At 39.0% G+C, this 21,989-nt stretch overlaps 2 protein-coding genes across 2 annotated transcripts; both read left to right on the top strand.

Annotated features, from left to right (window-relative positions):
* The first annotated feature begins 616 nt into the window (after positions 1-616).
* Positions 617-10,104, top strand: ppie (peptidylprolyl isomerase E (cyclophilin E)). The gene is made up of 10 exons (XM_036593316.1): positions 617-697; positions 920-1,018; positions 1,511-1,554; positions 2,385-2,411; positions 3,920-4,001; positions 4,874-4,977; positions 5,101-5,224; positions 6,783-6,968; positions 8,959-9,101; positions 9,926-10,104. Exons 1-10 carry the CDS (start codon positions 667-669, stop codon positions 9,992-9,994), a joined length of 909 nt encoding a protein of 302 aa, XP_036449209.1. The 5' UTR covers positions 617-666; the 3' UTR covers positions 9,995-10,104.
* Positions 10,105-11,832: 1,728 nt separating this feature from the next.
* Positions 11,833-19,922, top strand: LOC118823841 (monocarboxylate transporter 10-like). Its single transcript, XM_036593683.1, has 8 exons — positions 11,833-12,094; positions 14,447-14,662; positions 15,118-15,330; positions 15,724-15,875; positions 16,130-16,292; positions 17,936-18,139; positions 18,527-18,729; positions 19,818-19,922. The coding sequence occupies exons 1-8, from the start codon at positions 11,833-11,835 to the stop codon at positions 19,920-19,922; spliced, it is 1,518 nt and encodes a 505-aa protein (XP_036449576.1).
* Positions 19,923-21,989: the final 2,067 nt, after the last annotated feature.

Below are 21,989 nucleotides of genomic sequence, written 5' to 3'. Positions count from 1 at the left end.
AGTTTGTGTCTCTACACACTTTTCTAGTGACCATTTAGGTTAAAAAAGGATTGGCTTAATGTAAAGCTGATGTAATGTTTAGTTTTTACCCCCAGAGTTCGGTTTCCTGCTTTTTTTGAAGCTGTAGTTCTAAAGTGGGACATTTTAACGCAGTTAGCGCAAAGCAGACGTCACCAAAAACTGCAATACCCATGAAGCATTGCGAGAGGTGCTCGCTTTTATGTAGCAACACAAAAGCGAGAGGAGCAAGAATTTAAAGAGTTTTCCATTTTCAGCGTTTATATCCAAGACAGACGTTTCTTTCTCCCTTTTTGCTTTTCTTTCTTTCTTTCTTTCCAACTTTCCAACTTTCCAAGAAGGGAACGGAAAGTTATTAGAGCTCAGCCTTAACTAGTTGATGTAAACCGAGTGATTAAATCGGTCTGTGTTCTACATTTAGAACTGGTGTTTACTCTCTCGACACATGGTTTTAAAAAAGTGAATTTTCTATTTGTATTCACGACCGACTCGCATTCAGCTGAAAAGCAGCTGCCTTAGAGTCCCCCCACACTCTGTTTTCTGTGCACTCCGCGTCAGCAGGGGGCGGAAGGGCTTTAACAGGGGGACTTTTATTTTACAAACAGCCGCCGGAGACTGACGACTACAGGCCAGAGGTTAAAAACAGAAATGGCAGCCGCCAAACGTGTGCTGTATGTCGGTAAGTTCAGTTACTGAACTCAGAAAGACCTCATGAATTAATTAATTTACCGATATTTTATCATTTCACTGTAATTCAGAAAGAATTTGCATTGGTTTTTGATGGAGTCTCACTTGGACGTTTAATGCTGAACTGGGGTTCCTCCACCTCAGTCAACAGCATGTAGAAAACAATGATGTGAGGAGGAAATCAGTGGACAGCGCATTTATTCTCATTTCTCAGGTGGCCTCGCAGAAGAGGTGGACGAGAAGGTTCTGCATGCAGCGTTCATCCCCTTTGGTGACATTACAGACATTCAGATCCCTCTGGATTATGAAACGGGTAAGAATCAGGCTGTGGAGCCAGCACAGTCTTCAGCTATCGCAGTTTGAAGTGAACATAACATTTATTTAAAAAGAGGATAATTTGTTTTAAGGGGAAAACGCCCCAGAATGTGACCTCGACTGACCGATCCTTTTTTCTATGAGGCCATCATAGAAAAAGCTTGGATCATTTTCTTCATTTGAGAGTTGTGTGTTTGCTGGTTTGATTGGTCCTCTTCCATCTTCTGAGCCCTGAGTGGTGTGGCCTTCTGAATAAAGGGATGAATATTTCAGCTTTGTGGTTGTGTTGCTGTTTCTGATCATCACTGACTGTTTCTGAATTTTTGAATGATTTGAAAGACAAAATGTAGCTGTAAGAATCATGTTGAAGTGTAGACAATATACTAAACAATATGGCAAAAAAAATAACACTGCAATACTTCAAGACACACAATATGTATCGCCATAGTTGAAATGTGATGTGAGCGCTATATTTTCTCTGTTCCTTCAGAGAAGCACCGTGGCTTTGCATTCATTGAGTTTGAGCTGGCAGAGGTGAGTGATTTTTATTTTTTTTTTAAACGTGTTACTGACCTGTACATACACCAATCAGTCATGACATTAAGACCTCCTCTTTATTTCTACACTCATTGTCCATTTTATCAGCTCCACAGTGTTTGTAAACACTGTGTCCACTCTCTGTCCACTCTATTAGACACTCCTACCTTGTCAGTCCACCTTGTAGATGTAAAGTCAGAGACGATAGCTCATCTGCTGCTGCACAGTTTGTGTTGTTCATCGTCTAGTCCTTCGTCAGTGGTCACAGGACGTTGTTGGCTGGATATTTTTGGTTGGTGGACTATTCTCAGTCCAGCAGTGACACTGAGGTGTTTAAAAACTCCAGCAGCACTGCTGTGTCTGATCCACTCAGACCAGCGCAACACACACTAACACACCACCACCACATCAGTGTTACTGCAGTGCTGAGAATGATCCACCACCCAAATAGTACCTGGTCTGTGGTGGTCCTGTGGGGGTGCTGACCAACAAGTACACAGAGAAACAGATGGACTACAGTCTGTAACTGTAGAACTACAAAGTGCTCCTATATAGTAAGTGGAGCTGATAAAATGGACAACGAGTGTAGAAACAAGGAGGTGCTTTTAATGTTATGGCTGATTGGTGTTTCTTAATACATGTGTGTGATCGTACAGTTGAATGCAACTGCTTTAAAAATTATGGTAATGCCGCCATCTAGTGTTGAGCTTCTGTACAGCTTCTGTAACTTTGAAATGTATTGAACTGTCTGTGGTAAATATTATGGGTTTACTCCAATTGTAAATCTAATGACTTATTTTGTTCTTTTACAACTACTTTGCCTTCAGGATGCTGCAGCTGCCATTGATAACATGGTAAGCAACATATTGAGACTGTGATGTGTTTCAAGTTACAGTTTAGTTTACAGTTAATCATAACAGCTCTATAAGATTATAGAGACTTACAGAGGCTTATCAGACTCCAGATATTGAATGCTGGTCTACCACACCCGGTCCAGTTTAGTCAGATATACTACTATTCAGAAGTTTTAAATGCTTGGAATCAAGTTTTAAGTCATAAAAAAACAATTTGGTTGCAGCAAAGCATATAAAATGATTCTCAAAGGTTTCAAATAATTAGTAGAAAGCTGTAAATAAAAATGAAGAAATGTTAGACATGTCCAGAATTCATCATGTGTCACAAGTGGAATTCAAATCTCTGAATCTCAAAATTTTTATGTATTAAAATGGATAATTGCAGTATATTATGTTTGTCATTCGATAACATCTTTTTCACAGAAATGTTATAATATGTAATAGAAATAACAATTGGTTAATGTTTTGTAATACTGAAGTCAACAAAAGTTGTATTATTATTGCACAAAGTAAAAAAAAAAAATGAAATAAATTGCATTGAATTAATTTTTTAACATTTAACAAAATTGATTCTAATTAATGTGATTCCAGATTTTAAACACTATTGTAATTCTAAAGCTTTTTAAAGTAAATTTAGCATAGAAGTACTTACATTTGAGAACATAGATTATGGTTTTTCTTTATATACACTTATAAAATTTTTGTATCATTTTACATAAAATGGTAAAGTTTTTTTAGATTTATTTTTATTCAATATTTCAATAATTTTGTGAATAAGCTTTTAATAATAAATAATTAATAAATAATATTCTGTTGTAATCTGTTTATATAGGTTTTTTTTGTCAAAATATTTTGAGGTTTGACTCCACTTTTGGAATATGATGAATTTTGGATGTTAATTTCATCATAACTTCATTCTCAATGTTCTACGCCTTTGTCAGTCATTTTAGAGCATTGTTTGACTCCGTTCACAATTCTGGACACATCTGACAATCCTAACTGTATTTACTTATAGTTTGAAATTTGAATTTTTCACAAGATTTCATACATTTGCAAACAGGTTGTTTTTATATTATTGGAAACACTGACTTCAACATTTTAAACAGCGATTCTCAGCTATTTCATTGTCGCAATATTTTGCAATATTGATATCTCAAAAGGTTGCAGTATGCACAATCACCCTTTAATAAATCACAAAAAATTGCATTATTGGATGTGAGCATTCTCAATAATGTTAGAACATCGGTTTCTGTGGATGTTGTGGTGCATCGAGAAATTTGACCAGTGCAGACCAAAGTAACAGCAGCCTTGTTCATTCTTGGTATTTTGAATGTATTGCTAAGAACAATGTGATCTCAACATGATAGTTTGTTCCTGTAATGCACGTCTACTGTTTACTGATGTTTGTGAAAACCAGAGTCACCTAAAATAGGACACCTGTATCACCATTATTCACACTGCCACTTATCCAGGCCATGAGTGAATGTTTTTGGCCCTGTGTGTTACAGAATGAGTCAGAGCTATTCGGCAGAACCATCAGAGTGAACATTGCCAAACCCATGAGGATAAAAGAAGGCTCTTCTCGACCTGGTCAGTGCGCTTTGTGGACCTAATCCTAAATGAAGCTCTGTAGACTTCCCCTAGATTCTCACTGATGTCATAGACATCTTGAATAGCTTTAAGAAGAGATATTCAGCCCAGTCTCTGAGGCTCTGTAGCTAGTCCATGGTTTTTTTTTGTTTTTTTTTTTTTACCTGTTTTAGCTGGTCAGTGCTCCTAAAAGAGGCTGTGAATTCATGATGGACTAGGTTGCGGTTCTGAGGACTGTGTTGAATTTTCCAGTTTTAAACATCCTGCGAGCTTTGCTTTTATTTTGTCTCTCTTTTTATTATGCTTAGCTGTGGAATGTAGCATTGCTTGAGCTGCATTTACATTTGAATATTCATTACCATTCAAAACTTTGGAATCATGACAATTTTTATTTTATATACTTAAAGTATATAAAATAATAGTATATAGTGACTTATACAATAGATTTATCTATAACACATACAACACTTTATAAACTTCACATCAAAAGATTTTATTAGATGTTTTATTAAGTATTTCAATTATGTTGGCAAGAAGGTGAAATAATACACCGTAATCATGACTATAATGTTATTTATAATCTATTTTTTTTTTTTTTTAAGCAAGTTCAGTGCTTTTTAGATTCGATCACTGCTTTCAACATACAAGTCATTCTGGATATTAGTTTATTATGAGTTTCATTCTTGATATTCTTCAGTTTTCTCAGTCATTTTTGAATCATCTACTTCATTTATTCAGCTTTGTACTAATTATTTGAAACCTGTCGCACTGGATCCTCAGAACCTTTTTATGCATGTATTTGTAAACTACGTTATTGAAAACTTGATTATAAACTTTTGAACTGAAGCATAAGTATGACTTGTCTTGCTCAGTGTGGTCTGATGATGACTGGCTGAAGAAGTTCTCAGGGAAGACCACAGAAGAGGCAGAGGAGGCGGAGTCAGCAGGACAAGAGACCAATTCAGCAACTCAGGAGGTACAAGGCCCTGTTGACGTCCTCAAATACGTAAAACAGAAGCAAACTGTATGAACCATAATTGCTCATTGTATATTTATAATGCATCTGCACCGTCTTACCATTTGTTCTATGTGTGTTCAGGGTGAGCCGCCGGCTAAGAAGGGCAGGGCAAACCCTCAGGTCTACATGGACATCAAAATCGGCAACAAACCCGCAGGCAGACTGCGCTTCCTCCTCCGAGCAGACGTGGTGCCTATGACTGCAGGTCAGAGCAAACACTCATCGCAGGAGCTCAGCGAGTCCTGCTCCTGCTTCACCTGCGCTTACAGATGTTGATGATTATGGAAAACAAACCTTTTTTTGGTATTAATAACGCACATTAGAGATATTCAGTACAATGACTGTCATTCAGTCCCTCAGTCTGGTATTAGCAGCAAGAGTTTGACAATTGCTGCTTCAAGGTGGTGATTTGTGCCTTTTAGTCAGTAGATAGGAAGGACAAAAAGTCTAGCCATTCACTTTTAATTCAACAGACATCGCATGCACTATTTGTAAATACATCTTTTTGAAATGTTTCATATTTTGTAAGAATTATGAAACATATGAGAATTATACTCTCATGCACACTCAAAGTGCTCATGTACTGAACTCTCGCTGGGGTGGTACCCACATGTCGCTGGAATGGTGACCTCAAGGGTGCATTTTTCGAACCTTTATCTTAACGTAATCTGTTAGATTAATGTTTTTTTAAGTTAAATTGACTCCATACACTTTATTCTAACTCCACCTTTCTATTTTGAAAAACAGTTATGAGAAGGGGTAAATACATACCTTTTTTTCTGGGAAAGTGAATGTAGTTGGGTCTTGAAGGGGAATTCCACCCACTTTTCAAAATTTCTATTGCATAGTTTAGTCTTCGAGTTGTAAACGAAGTCATTCAGAGCGGTCTCTTATGAAATGATTTGTAGAGAAACTTACCAGCTTGGAATTTTCTTTACAGTGGTGGTGATGGGAACCAGGTGTCACAATGTCTACAGTGTGAATATAGTTATTTAATATCTAAAACCAGCAGAGAACCTACAGAAGTTTTTATTCGTGATGGATGGATTTTAAAAATGACATTTTAGGCCAAAAATGAACATAAAACAAAGTCCCAGGCATCAGGCAGTGCATTTACAATGATTTCATGTAAGAACTTTCTTTGAGGGAGCTTTTTAGACTTCTGATTCCCATCACCACAACCATCCTGTCTGGGTAGGTTTCTCTAAAATGGAGCATTTCACATCAAACCACTCCATGACTTTGCTTACATTTTAATTATTGAATTGTACAGAAATTTTGAAAAAGCGATGGAATTTCCCTTTTAAGGCCTGTTTTATACTTTTAAGGGTACATTTACATTGTTTCTACTTTGAGAGGCTAAAATGTGTCTGTACCTGTATGTAAATGTATTTTTTTTTCTTACAGTGAATGTAATAATTATTGATAATATTTGTTATTGTGGAAAACTATTTTGTGATTATGGTTTTTGGACAAGTCCCACCCTTTCAGCACCTGCAAAGCTTGATACAGTTTCCTCAAATTACTGTAGATGAATAGCTGGATTAAACACTACGCAAGGCAGTTATAGCAAGATAAGTTATAATTTTAAACACTTGTTTACAAAAGGAAACCACAGCAAGACCCCTGGTGAACTCTTGAACACAGCATCCAAAACAACTGTTTCATACAGAATTTCTCGAATGTTCATGCAGGTATCCGGGAGTAAAGGTTTTGGTTCTTATACGTTCTGAACAGTGTCTGTTTTCACTCTTTAATGACAGAGAACTTCCGTTGCTTGTGCACACATGAGAAGGGCTTTGGGTTTAAAGGCAGCAGCTTCCACAGAATCATCCCCCAGTTCATGTGTCAGGGGGGAGACTTCACCAACCACAACGGCACCGGCGGCAAATCCATCTACGGCCGCAAGTTTGATGATGAGAACTTTGTCCTCAAACACACCGGGCCAGGTGAGTTTCTGACTTAGGACAGCCTGCCCTGTGATCTTTTAAGTGACAGTTCAGTGAAACATCAAATATATACACTTTCTTCTCTACCCCAAATGTAATCGATTAGTGTACGAACTTCAACCATGTCAATGAGATGAAAATAGTGAGAATATGATTTTTCACTGAACTATAGATGGTATTCTGGTGCTCCACAGCCATATTATCAAGGAAAAGTCAATTTTATGTGGAGATGTTAATCCGTACCAAATTGCTAAATTATCTTTGAGTACCAATTATGCGTCATTGCCCGCGATAACATATCTAGTCATCCATAATTACCTTGTAAATACTGCATAAGCTTACATATGGTAGTAGATAGAAGTATACAAACCACTAGAATCATTTATTCCATCTGTGAAAGGCTCAGCAGTATTCTGTCATTCCATCAACTACATCATCAAACGTAGAGGTGGACGATATGGCAAAATTGTAATATTGCGATACTTCAAGAATTGTTCACATTACATGATATGTCATGGTATTTAATTTTTCAGACATCTGATCAGTTGGAACAGAGAAAAAATGACCAGCAGTCCTACATTTTTAAAAATACTGTCAAAAACTGAACACAGTTATTTTTAATCGATATTTGGCCTGCTGTGTTGCCAGTTAACCGGGACTAATTTTGCTCTTTTTATGATAACCTGCATTTGGTTAGTGTTCAACAAGTACGGACGACATGCACAATATGTTCAGAAAGCGTATTGTGTTGTGACGTTATGTCATTACTGTGATTCATTATGTCATATTGCCCAACCCTCATCAAACATTATCATGATTGCGAGTGAGCCCTGCTAACGTTCTGGTGTTAATTGCATTTATAGCTAAAGAAAACTAGATATAGATTTCATAAGTCTCTCGTCGCTCAATGTCAGTTGTCAGTAGTGAACAATTCTCAACACAGAGACAAAACTACAGAATTCATCTTTCACCTGTCTACCTGTGACAAAACGATAAGAGCGGGAGAGCAGACTTTGGTGTGGGACATCCTGAAAGTTTTTTTCTGTTTTTCTCGATATTGAAGATTTTTATTTTGCTCTGCTCTTCAGTCTCTTTCTCCTCATGATGCCAGACAGCCGAGATGATATCAAACCTTACACCGTTTTGTTTTTTGTTGCTGTTGTTGCTACAGCCATGAACCAAGCAATATGCACTGTATGGCCAGAAGTATGTGGACTGGTGCTGATGCTTGACATTGCACAGTGATCTTAGGCTTGTGAGCAGCTGCTCAGCCATGGAAACAGATTTCATGAAGCTCCAGAAACACCTGTGCTGATGTTGCCTCCAGAGGTGGTTTGAAACTCTGTAGTCACTGATGTGACAGTGGAAAGGTGATTTTTGCACACAACTAGCTTCAGCACTCAGCAGCCCTGCTCGGTGAGTTTGCATTGTCTGCCACTTCGAGGCTGAGTTATTGTTGCTCCTAGAACTGAGTCAGATCTAACATGGTAGACATTTCACAAACTGACTTGTGGCAAAGGTGGCACCCAATAATAGTGCCACATTTAAAGTCACTGAGCTCTGTGGAGGTTGCATGGCTGTGTGCTTGATTTTATACAGCTATTAGCAGTGAGTGTAGCTAAAACATCTGAAGTCAATAATTGCAAGGGGTGTCCACATACTTTTGGCCATATTGTGTATTATTGCTATATTTTAGAAGTCAGTATACTTCATTACATCTGCTAGCGTGTCATGTAATCAGCACTTTGACCAGTGGTACATCAACAATGTAGCTGCAGTGACAAGTGTGGCAACAGTTAAATACTAAATCTGTTCTTTTAAACTATTATTCTATAAATGCCTGTTAATGTGAGACGCAAAAAGCTATAAAACACAAATATGATGTCTTTAATGTGTGTTTTTTTTTGTTTGTTTTTTGTTTTTTTTTATGACTGTGCCTGCCACCATATGTATGATGACCCTCTCTGTATTTCTATTGTTTGTTTTGCAGGTCAGCTGTCGATGGCTAACTCTGGGACGAACACTAATGGCTCACAGTTCTTCATCACCTGTGATAAAACTGACTGGCTGGACGGCAAGCATGTGGTGTTTGGAGAATTGATGGAGGGCATGGACGTGTTGCGGGCAATGGAGGTGTGTCTGTGCCCAGTGCCTCAAAATTTTAATAAATTAGCTAGAGTTGTCACTAACTATTGTAATAGTATTTGAGTAATCTGTTGATGATTATTCAAGTAATCGGTTAGGGTGAAATGAAAATTGTGTTTAACTGAATGATAACATACTATGTAGAGAAATTTGAAAGATTCCAAAATATTTTACTATAAAAGATAAAAAATAAAGCCTTTAAAAATACTCACTGTAAAAATGCTGTAGCACATAATGAATGCATAGAAACGTGTCCATCAGGCTTTCTTACTGAGACCAGTAGAGAAATCTCTGATGTACTATCAGGGTTTCTACAGGTGTCAGCAAGTTCAGTTTAATGTTTTTAAGTAAATTTTAATGCCTGTTGTTTGAGAACTCTAGCTGACTGGCAGCTCAGTACCTTTGGTACCTTTGGGCGAAAAGGGTTGTATTATGTACTTCTAATAGTAGTTTAGAGTGCCCAATTCGTTATCTTCACTTGCGCTGTTGTATTTAGTTCAGCATAAATGCTGTAGCAGGCTGGGAACTCTCGAACAGAGGGATGTCAGTCCGTTATACTCAGTAGAATATTGGGCCACATCAAAGCCAGTTCTACGTCTGATCTGCGAATTTAGGCCGCGTTTTGTCTTAAACTTTGCTGGATGTTTAATGTAACACACTTTTAGTATCATTCAAACATTTCAAATATTGTACACTATTTAGGACAGCTGAACAGAGTGAAGTAGGGTTTGGACCATTTGTGGTCATTCAGATTGATTCATAGTGCTCAGTCCTGTGCTTGAATTAACTTAAGATCTGTGTTTTCTCTGCAGGCTCAGGGAACTAAAGATGGCAAACCCAAACAGAAAGTCATTATATCTGACTGCGGGGAGTATGTGTGAGTGGTAAACTCACTAACCACGCCTGGATGTATGTTTGGCTCATCTGTTTTGTAGAGACACTTCTTTTGTAATGCTGATCTGTAAATATCAAATAAACCTTTTATAAAGAACATTGGCTTTTTCAGTAGTGGTGTGGTGTAGCTGGTAAGTGGCCAAGAGGCTAATGGGAAGATACAGGACTAGTCTGCACAATAAATCATATATTTATTAGTACAGTGATATGAGTAGATACCACTGCCCGACTGGCAGAGACCAGTGTAGAGATCTTTGGGAAATAAGGATCCATTACCAGTTACGGATTTAAAGACTCCTGGCGATTTTGTTGTTGTCCAGTCCTTCACTATGTGGATTAAGATGTACCCCTAATTCACTCCTATTGTATTTATTATTGAATCCATCCAATCCTTTCTTTTTTTTTTTTATAAAGAACAAATGTTAGTGAACTGAACGGCTCACCTTGGAGAGCAGCAGTTTTTTAATACATCAAGATATTGCAAATTTTCTCATCCTGATTATTACCTTAATATTTTTTACATTTTTTGAGCATAATGCAGGGGCAGTTTGTCTCAAATTATGGTAAATGTGGAGTACAGATGCTAATAATAGGCAGTAAGTGCCATCATCACTACTGGCCCCCACTACTAGCTGGCAAGCCAACTTAAGTAGCGTACAGCATTGGAATTAAAAGCTGTTGCTGGTGTGCTCTTCATATGCAACATGCACCATGTGACTGTCAGCTGCCATTTGGCAGCTACCGCTGACTGACCATAGCTGCCACTCCTGACTTGCCAATGGCTGACTGACAGCTGCCACTGCAGACTGGTCTGCCAAATCAAATCATAATCAAATCACGTTTATTGTCACATCACATTTACACAGGTGCGAACGTGAGTGAAAATCTTAGGTGGGTACCCCTTTGTAGTAGTTCAATATAAGGAAAAAACAAAAGCTAAACTTTATATATATATACATAATCGCTGTTGTCAGAAGAAAACCCTGTATCTCCAAAGTGGGAACTTTACAGGAGAAGGAAAAAACATACTTTACATTAATGTAACTTTTCTCCAAGTCATTTTGGGCTGTTTCTTTTGGTTGATTAATTATGAAATTTAGACACAATGTAAAGAGCAACAGGCATTTTCAAAATATGTCAAAAACTGAAAGACGACAGCAGCTATACATACATACATACAAAAACACACGCACACACATATATATATATACACACCGATCAGACATAACATTATGACCAACTGTCCTACTATTCTCAGTCCAGCAGTGACACTGAGGTGTTTAAAAACTCCAGCAGCACTGCTGTGTCTGATCCACTCAGACCAGCGCAACACACACTAACACACCACCACCACATCAGTGTTACTGCAGTTTTATTTCAGGAAAGCTGCCTCTGCGTTCTGTTCAGAGAATTTAAAGTATACAGGTATGAACAGGAACTGGCAGCCACTTAGTTGTAGTGAGTGGAAGTACAAAGTAGGGAAGTATAATAAAGTTAATTATGTTAAATATTGTGTGAAATTAATTACAGTATAATAACTACCTGCTAGTGTATAGATAAACAATACTTTACAAAACCTTGGTGATCATATATTTTGCCTATTCTTTAAATTACAGTTGTCCATAAACACTTTATTATCTCACCTTTAATAAATTTGATTACCATGGCAACTAATGATGAAGTACATTGTTACCAGTGAGTGTTCTGGAACTCCGTGTTGACGTGCCTGAAGGACACTAGTGCTGCCAAAATGAACAGGCAGTAATCTTCGGAAAGTTAATACCTTTTACCATAAAACCTTTTGGCTGTGAGGATTCCTGAAGTGATGTACATGCTGAGGAATGTGGTCCCGTTCCGGAGGTTTTCTTCGGTGGAAGAGGAGGCAGGACAATGGGAGCTGCACAGGTCTCCAGTCCCAAAGCCTCCACCGGACGGGGGATGGGGATGGGTCATAGTGTTTTCGTCCTTCATCTACAACGTACTAGTTCTGGGCTTCCACAACTCATTTGGCGTCTACCTGATCAGTCTGATGGAAACTTTTAAAGAGAGCAGCTCCAAAACAGGCAAGTCTGCTGTTCCTGAACAAAGTAAGAAATATTTAAGTAAACAAAACCAAGATCCTGCATTGATCTACAAGAATCAGTCAACCAGATATTTGTCTGATAGACTTTACAGCAATAGTTTGTTGGGACACTCAAATTTCCCCCTTACCCCAAATATAGTCTTTTGTAGTCAAACATATCGTCTACATTAGATGTCAGAATGTAATTTTTTTAATTCTACAGTGAAGCTATGAAGATGGTGTAGCTAACAATTAATGGATGCCTATGTACACCAATTAGAATCTACAAACCGCACACCTGAAGCATTACAAGGGGACAAAAGCACCAGCAAAACTCAGCCTTAAATGAATCTGCTACTGTGGTTTAGTTATGCAGTGTTTCATGTTTATATTTTTATAGGCTGAATCTCAAACGGTGTCTGCTTGCTGTAATAGTTCACCGCAATGCACGAGATATTGGCTTCTGCAACCAAACAGTGCATTAAATATTTAAGGCTGTGTTCAGCCTGGTAAACTGTATCAGACTATATCAGACTGTATCAGACTGGTACCTGCCATTGGTAGCTGCCACTGCTGACTGGAAGCTGCCACTAGCAGGTGCCACCACTGACTTGTAGCTGGCACTGGCAGCTGCCACTGCTGACTGGAAGATGCTCTTGGCAGAATGACAGGCCCCTGCTGGCCAGCATGGCTGCCTTTCAGCTTTCAACAGTACATTAAATATTCAAGGCTGTGTTCAAAATACCCCCTTTTATAAAAATCGTGCACTATATATTATGTCAGCCATGAAGTGTTGTTTAAATTCTTACTAGTAAATCTTTTGGCCATTCTATAGTAGTTCTCTAGCAGGTGCACAATATAGTAAATTCTATTTAGTTAGTTAATGAGTTAATAACTAAATGACTGGCAACTATTAGCTGCCACTGCTGACTGGAAGCTGCCGCTGCTGACTGAAAAAGTGCCACTGCTGATTGGAAGCTGCCACTTGTAACTGCCACTGCTGACTAAAATCTGCCACTGGCAGCTGCCGCTGCTGAGAGGAAGCTGCTCTTGGCTACTGGCATCTGCCACCAATGCCGACTTTCAGCTGCCAGTGGCCGATGGTGAATGAAACAGTGCATCAAAATCCCCTCTTTTATAAAAATAGTGCACTATATAGTGTGCCAGCCATAAATCCAATGATGCTCACCAAAAAAATGTCTTGGTCATTCCATGGTAGTTCTCTAGCAGGTTCACTATATAGTAAATTATATGTAAAGAATAGTTAATGAGTTGATGAGTGAATGACTGGTAACTGTTTGCTGCCAATGCTGACTGGAAGCTGAATAGCAGCCCCCTGCCACCCACCACTGCAGACTTTCAGCTGCCACTGGCTGACTGGTGGAGTAAACAGTGCATTAAATGTCCAAGGTTGTGTTCAAAATCCCCCCTTTATAAAAAATAGTCCACTATATAGTGTGTCAGCCATGAAGTGTTGTTTAAATTCTTGCTAATAAAACTCTTGGTCATTCTATAGTAGTTCTCTAGCAGGTGCACAATATAGTCAATTCTATTTAGGGAACAGTTAATGAGTTAATAAGTGAACGACTGGCAACTATTAGCTGCCACTGCTGACTGAAAAAGTGCCACTGCTGATTGGAAGCTGCCACTGGTCGACTGATGCATTAAATGGTGACTGTGTTCAAAATCTCGCCCTTTTATGAAATAAAGGACTATATAGTGTGTCAGCCATGTAGTGTTTGGTCTTTCCATGTTAGTTCTCCAGCTCACTATGTATTAAATGTTGTGTAGTGAATAGGGAATGAGTTAACGAGTAAACCACAGACACATCCATTTGAGATTCGGCCGTGGGCAGCATGTCCCCTAGTTTACATTTGATTGCAATAACCTTTTATAGTCATAATAACAATTTCCAATGCATCTACATTTATGATTTATAGGGTGTGCTAGACTGGGAAATTCAGCCATAGGTACAGGGTCACACACTGCAAGTCTATTTGAGATTACCAACAACTTCAGTGTGGTGATTTAGATGTTGGTGAGGCTTCCATCAACTGTTGGTTACACTAGCTTCTCAACTCAGAACTAAAGAAGCAAATTTCAGACACCAAACATCAACTATATTTGGGGCAAGAGTAAAAGCTGCATAATATGATTTTTCATCCTTTTAATTTGCCAACTTCTTATTCAAAATTTTTGTTCCACCTTAAATGGCACAGCAGTTATAACGCTGAACATTTAATAGTCAACTGAAAATTCTGCAATTGCTGCACCATTTAAGGTGGAACAGAATATTCAAATGAAAAGCTAACTTCAGCCTCACCCAGCTAGCTAAATGAGAGCTCGCCATCATGGTCTCTGTGGTTGTGGTTTGCAGCTTGGGTGGGTTCCATCAGCTACGGCTTCATCATAATCTTCGGCCCAGTCTCAGGGAAGCTGACGGTGCGTTACGGAGCCAGAGAGATTTCCATCGCGGGCTCCATCATCATCCTCATCTCCATCGTCTGCTCTTCCCTCGCTCCGTCACTAGGGGTGCTCTTCTTCACACACGGCTTCCTGACAGGACTTGGCTCCAGCTTCGCTTTCACTCCGGGTTAGTATACAAGAACAAATTCACACTGAAAAAGCCCAGTTAAACCCACCTTTCAAGCCCACCATTCCCCCTAACAGCCCTGTTTCTGTTCTGGGACTTAATAGGGGGCTTCATCCAAACTGTCAGAATTGTGTTTGTTTTTATATTAATATTTTTTATTATTGTATTTTTAAATATTATATAAGTGTTCATTTCAAAATGCGGTATATCCATTTGTAACAATTTTGGATATAATGAGTTTTTGAAAAGAATAACAGCTGAACTATAAGAGCTCATGTTTTCCATAATAAAGGTAGCATAAAGGTAGTTAAAGGTAGATGTCTGTATATATATATATATATATATATATATAAAAACAATATTCAACAAAACAATTCAACAGTAATATGAATGAAATTGTACTCATCTTGCTTTCAGTCATAGTGTAACATTCAGTTTCTCCGTGTGTACATCAGGTATGATCATGGTGAGTCAGTATTTCACCACTAAGCGTTCTCTGGCCACTGGAATAGTGATGTCCGGCGGTGCTGCAGGCGCTCTGCTGCAGACCCGCCTCCATCAGTACCTTATCGACACGCTGGGCTGGAGACAGAGCCTGAGAGTTTTCTCCTCCTTAATGCTCCTCTGCGTCATCCTCGGCTACACCTACCTTTCTCTCAACCCCAAAGGTCAATCACACACTCACCAGCTGACCCTAAAGACCTGTGTTGAGCTGCTAGTGAGCAATGAGAGGTGAATGGAGGGGGGGGGGTGAGAACCCCCCCGCTGTAAAAAAAATCGAAAATTTTCGAAAATGTCTGTTGGCCTTTATATTGTGTGTAAATTTCATGATGAATGGACCAAAAGAAACAGCCCAAAATTACTTTGATAAAATTCTGGTTCCATTGACTTACATTAAAAGTAAAGTAGGTTTCTTTCCTTCTCCTGTAAAGTTCCCATTTTGGAGATACAAGGTTTTCTTCCGACTGCAGCGATATGAAATTTCAATAAATGTATTCATGAAATGTTCACAGTTTTGATGCTTTGCAGTGGTTTGACCTTCAATGTGTGTTTTTTAACAGGACACAGCAGCAGTGTTGTAGATAACCTGAAGAACTCTCCTCTAAAGAAGTTTGTGATAGACCTCGGCCTGTGGAAGGATTCCGTCTTCCTCCTCTGGGTGCTCGCTAACGGACTCTGCAAATTTGGCTTCTTTATTCCATACGTCCACCTGGTGGGTAATAATTAAAGCAGAGCTTTTTGTTTGGCTGTCTTGATTACCTGATTAAAATCTAAAAGATCATGAATGAAAATGTTGATGAATTGAGAATGATCAGTTGGGAGTTTGCAGTTCTATTTTTTTTTTTTTATTTTCAATTAGGGTGAATTAATTCTCAAATAAACTGATGATAACAACCCTAACTGAGTGTTCACAATGAGTTATTTACCACCTGATAACCGTACATAAGTATTGTTGCTGTGTTGAAGGTGAAGCATGCTGTGCAGCTGGGCATTCCCCGGGTCAGTGCTACCAACATCATGCTAGTGCTGGGCGTAAGCAGCATGGTCAGCCGCATCATCTTCGGCCGAATCTGCGACTCGGACAGGATCAACCGCCTCTACTTCAATCAGGCTTCCGTGTTCTTCGTGGGTGAGCCTCGTCACTTGGCAGCTGCTTATTTTCAGCTGTAGTTTAGTAAAATATTGATTTACACATTTTCCCCATGACCTCAAATAAACACGATCAGCCAAGACATGTTTGTTGTTTGAAGTTTGCTTCTACAAGGCTAATGTAGCTAATGGAATGGAAGCTTATGCCCCACCAGTTGGCACTGTGCAGCTGCATGGCTACATCATGTAGCTTTAAACTCAAACAGGCTTCTATTATTTTATTTATTTATTTATTAATTTAGCATTTTGTTCATTTTTATACTCCACACAGTTTGCGATGCATGTGTGATAATTCAGGTATGCGGTGCGCACAATGCTAACTGGTGAGTGACATTAGCCTTGTAGCAAATTACATTGAGGTAAGGGAGAGAAAATGTTGTAGTAAATGATCCTTTATGGAGAGAAATGAGCTTAACTTTGATGCAACCGAACACCACTGTGCACTATTTAAAGCTGCACTAAGTAAGTAAAAATTGAAAGAAGTAGCATTACTGAGTCAGGAGCAGGAATTTAAAAGTTTAAAATTTTTAAAGTCAGATTAGATTTTGTGGGAGTTCGTTGGACCACATTACACATCTTGACGTATTAGTATGTACGTAACACACAGGCTCAAAAAGAAGGTCTGGCTCGATGTTTAGGCCTTAAATGCAAAATCTTAATACTGACGAAGACATGATGACTATAGTAGTAATTCACTCACGTCCTCAGAAGACACGTCCTTCTCCAAGTTTTGGCTGAGTTCTCTTTGAATTCTCTCTGAACTCGCTCACAATCATCAGATTCATCTCCTCGGGGAAGTGGTCCGAGGCACAACCCATTACAAAATGTACACATTTCCACCAGAGAGGTCTCCAAATCCACATGCATTTGTATTGACAGAGATTTTGAATAAAAGCTCCCTTAATCAGTTATAGATTAGATATTGTAATCAATAACCAAATAGGTAGTATTGCCTAACAGAGAATACTAATTCTCTTAGTCTGTCTGCATAGGAGATTCTAGACACTGGAAAGCCCCTGGGTTCACAGAGAAGCCTGTGTGTACCTACTGACCCAGTGAAGAGAGGGGCAAGTTGACCTTGAAAGGTAGAGCAGGCTGGTAAAAACCGGTTGAAACCATTTTTTCGGAGTGAGCTCATCATGCGATGGCCAAATTGATGGATTAAGAGATGCACCTATTCGAGAATGAGCTATTATCAAAATTTGAGAAGTAAGGTGGGGGGATATCAAACTACCCCAGATAAATGGTATATAAGCTGTTGTCTGGAACACTGTTTGTGCAGTTGGGGTCTCTCGAGACCCTGGGCCACCTGATGCTGAAATAAAGAAGAAGCCTTTTTCCGTCTTCCACAAATTCAGCGTCTGAAGACTCTTTCCTTTTTGACATCTTTTGAGAACTTTGAACGGTTATTAGTGAAAGTGTTTAGCTGGTATTAAAAGATTTCTTTTTCATTCATGATATCATGTTGGAGGCCTGGGGTTGAAGGGGACAGGCTTTGGTCCCAACAGTATCTTAAATATTTAATCAGACCATAATAATAACGCAGCACTGTATGTTTGTGTTAGATGAATTTGCTGCAGTCTAAATTTTATGATGTTTTTCTCTCTGTTTCTTTCTCTCCAGGTCTGTTGTACCTCTTCATTCCTCTGATCTGGTCATACGGTGCCCTGATGGCATTTGGCCTATTCCTTGGAATCGCAGATGCAGGGAACTACATTTTGCTCCCTGTGTTGACATTTGACCTCATGGGGGCCGAACGCATGCCTGTGGCCTGGGGTTTTATGCTGACCGTGAACGCCGTCAGCTGCCTGGGACCACCGTTCGCTGGTAAAGTCTCTCTTATTCCTGTTTATTGGAACTTTGTTCATAAAGGTTATGAAAGCAGCAAAGTTATTAGATAAATACTATTTGCTGGTAAAATCTTAGTCACAGTTTTTATCACCTGTCCAGTCTAACATTTAGGTGTTGATCACCTTTTTCTTAAATAACCGTTGCAGATACAGTCTAAGCATGAATGACCAGTCTACTTACAGAACTCACAAATGTGCTAGAACTGCATGATCCAATCACAGTCGTAACCCTCTTAGGTCTCCTATACTGTTTAACGTCTAAGGGTTTATAACCGTGACCCAACAAACAGAACAGAGAAAAAAAATGCTGCAGTTGTGTTGCTCTGTGATGGTGAGACGTGTCTTACCGTCTGTGCTCCTCTAGGTTGGATGAATGACATCACTGGCAGTTATAACCTGGGCTTCGTGGTGGCGGGAGCCTTGAATGTGGTGGCCTGCTTCGTCTTGGCCTTCATCCCGCTGGCCAGGCGCTTGGCCAGACAGACCCGCAGGAGCATCATCAACGTCACCATTGACAACAACACCCATGAGCTCACAGAGTGGACGAGCGGCCTGCCCTTCACTCAGGTATCGCTTATAGTGGATTCACTACTTTCTTAAAATGCTATGCATAATTACACTGTTAAGAAGTAAAGTCATTCAGAGTGGTTTGATGTGAAATGTTTCGTTTTAAAGAATCGTTCACTGTGGTGATGATAGGAACCAGACGTCTGACGTATTTAATGCATCTGAAAGTAACCTCACAGATAGCTGTTACATTACTATGTAATTACTATGTAATAAAATGGCTGATTTGTGAGACATAGAAAAACTAAGAACACACTTTGTTTTGGATAATAAATGGCTATATTTGTGTTGTAGACATGGTGACCCCTGGTTCCCATCACCACCACTGCAGAGAAAATGAAATCCGCAAGTTTCTCTAGAATGAACCATTTCGAATCAAACCACTCTGAATGACTTCATACACATCTCAGTGCATACAAGCCAGCCTAAGACTGAAGAGTAAATTATGAAGTAATTTTTATTTTGATCTGTGGTATCCCCCTTTAATGTAACCCAAGGCCATGTATGAATACTGGGAAGCCCTAAGGATCCCAACTTGGAATCAACCAATAATTGATTCATTTCGATCAGGAAGTGTTTAATAAATGCTTAGAGACAATAAAACAATAACTATATAGAAGAAATATTAAATATAAACAAACATACAATACGTAAAGTTTATTAATTCTACATACTTGTGGGGCCCTTGGTGCCTTGAGGATGCTAAGCGACTGTTTATACAGTTTATAGCATGAAATGGCTCTAATGTAAGCTATTATAATGGAAGATAACAGCTTATTGTCTGATGTAATTTGCATACCAGTTTAATCATGAGCAAGACCACCTGAAGAGCGAGTTAATGAACAACACTTTGGTAGTACAGAAAAAACATGCAGGCCTGCAGGTCCAGTTTTAGGCATATATATTAAGATTTAGGTAGTTTACACAATGCTAATTGGTGGGGCATAAGCTTCCATTGCTTGTTAGCTACATTAGCCTTGTAGCTCCAGTGCAAAACTAAAGAAGCAAATTTCAGACACCAAACATATCTTGTCTGATCACCTACATTTGGGATGAGGGGAAAACTGTAAATGTGTGTTTTCCGGTAGGAGGAGCCTCCACTGTCGAGATACGCGAGATATTTCTCTGCGACTACATTCCGCAGTCCTGAGCTGCAAGAGGTGGTGCCGTCACAGACGTCAGTGCTGGAATAGGAGATTCAGCTGTAGCAGGAAAGACGTCATCAGGGTGAAGTCATCTTTCTTCAGCCCATGCAATGCATTAAACAAGGTTACTGCCCTTGATATTACCTTCAGATGTAGTTTTTCATTGTATCCCATGCATCGTAGAGCCTGACTGCACTGTATAACTTGCACTTTACAGCACTTGATATAATGAAGTCCTGGTCAAATTTCTTATTCCTGAGTAACTCAGTGTGCTGCTGTATTAAGCATTGTCCAGCAGGTGGCGTGCTGAGCTTGAATTTGAGAAGAGTACTAAAGAAAACAGAATGCGTATTCACAGGCCTTCGTACTTAAAAGGCTCATCCTGATGCTCGATATGATAGAGTGGACTTTCATGTAAGATGTTACAATACATAGTATCATATCACAATATATGCAATATGAACAATGTGTAGAAATCAGGTAATATGTACCTACATTCAACGTTGTTACAGAAAAACCTGGTAAGATTTTCAGATTTTTCTATACATTTTTTTTTTGACATGCTTCTCATCCAGAGAATCCATTTTAAACACAGTATTCTATCCCAAAAATGCTCAGGTTGGTTATAAGCAGCATTTTTTTGTTGTTTCTGCATAATTTAATCTTGAAAATTTAAGTATCTCTGAGAGGTTTGGTGTGAACTGCACCATTCTGGAGAAGGTTATCGAGCCAGAGTTGTTCACAGTGGTTTTGATAGGAACCAGACGTCTGAAGAGTTTGACATCTAAAAGCTCCCTCACAGAAAGCTGTTACATAAAATGGTGCAAATACATCACCTAATACTTGCTACAGTGTTTGACGATAGTTTTGAGAAGGTTTTGGCCTGAAATGTATTTTTCAAAATGTACATGCACAGAGGTGTGGCCACAGGTCGCCAGTGCCACACTAGAATGAAGCATGGTCACCCTTCTGGCCACCCCAGTTAGTGAAACAGTCAGCCATCATCAATAAAACCTCAATTATGCTTTACGGTGAAAATTTGCCACCATTGTACCAATCAGGTATCAGAGTGTGATGATGCTGCATTTAATATCTTGCTGTGATTGGCTAATTTCCTGAGCAAACAGGCAGGTGAATGTGTACAGCAGTGCTGCTCATCATCTATCACAGCCACACTATGAAGTAGGCTATGCGATAGTAAGACAAATGAACAATAGAAACTAGGCAGCTATAATCATTTATCATCATGCTAACTGTCTTTTACAGTTTAATACATGCTTGTGTTGTAGTTTACCTTAGACAGTCCTGTCTGACTAGTTTTATAGTCATGTAAAATGTAGCGAGGGCTGCCTGTATGAGTAACATCTGTGGCCTGTCTATATAAGAGGTGTCAAACTCAACCATGAAAAGGCATATTAAAAATCTCAATAAATCTGGGAGCCAGCTGTGTTTTTATACCATTTTTACTAAATATTTGCGGTGACCCCAACAGGCCTTTGTTTCTTCAAAATATGCAGAAACTGCAACAGCAAAAGAAGCACTCAATACTTGAACTATTCAAAAATAATTTTAAATTAATTTTATATGCAACCCCATTTCCAAAAAGTTGGGACGCTGTGCAAAATGTAAATTAAAAACAAAATTCAATGATTTGCAAATCATTAAACCCTATATTTCACTGAAAATAGTACAAAGACAACAAATCAAAAGATGAAACTGAGAAATTGTATTGTTCTTCTTATGCAACAACATGCTCCAAAAAAGTTGGGACGGGGGCCTGTTTACCACTGTGTTTCATCACCTCTCCTTTTAACAACACTCTGTAAGCGTTTGGGAACTGAGGAGACACTGCTGTAGTTTTGAAAGTGAAATGTTTTCCCATTTTTGCTTAACATATGATTTCAGCTGCTCAACAGTTCGGGGGCTCATTTGTCGTATTTTTTTATTTCATAAAGCGCCAAATGTTTTCGATGGGTGACAGGTCTGGACTGCAGGCAGGCCAGTTTAGCACCCGGACTCTTTTAATATGGAGCAATGCTGTTGTAGAATGTGGTTTGGCATTGTCTTGCTGAAATAATCAAGGCCTTCACTGAAAAAGACGTTGTCTGGATGGCA

This window comes from Colossoma macropomum, unplaced genomic scaffold (genome assembly GCF_904425465.1).
Source record: "Colossoma macropomum unplaced genomic scaffold, Colossoma_macropomum, whole genome shotgun sequence".
NCBI classification, from domain to species: domain Eukaryota; kingdom Metazoa; phylum Chordata; class Actinopteri; order Characiformes; family Serrasalmidae; genus Colossoma; species Colossoma macropomum.
This window is presented reverse-complemented; position numbering and strand designations above follow the sequence as displayed.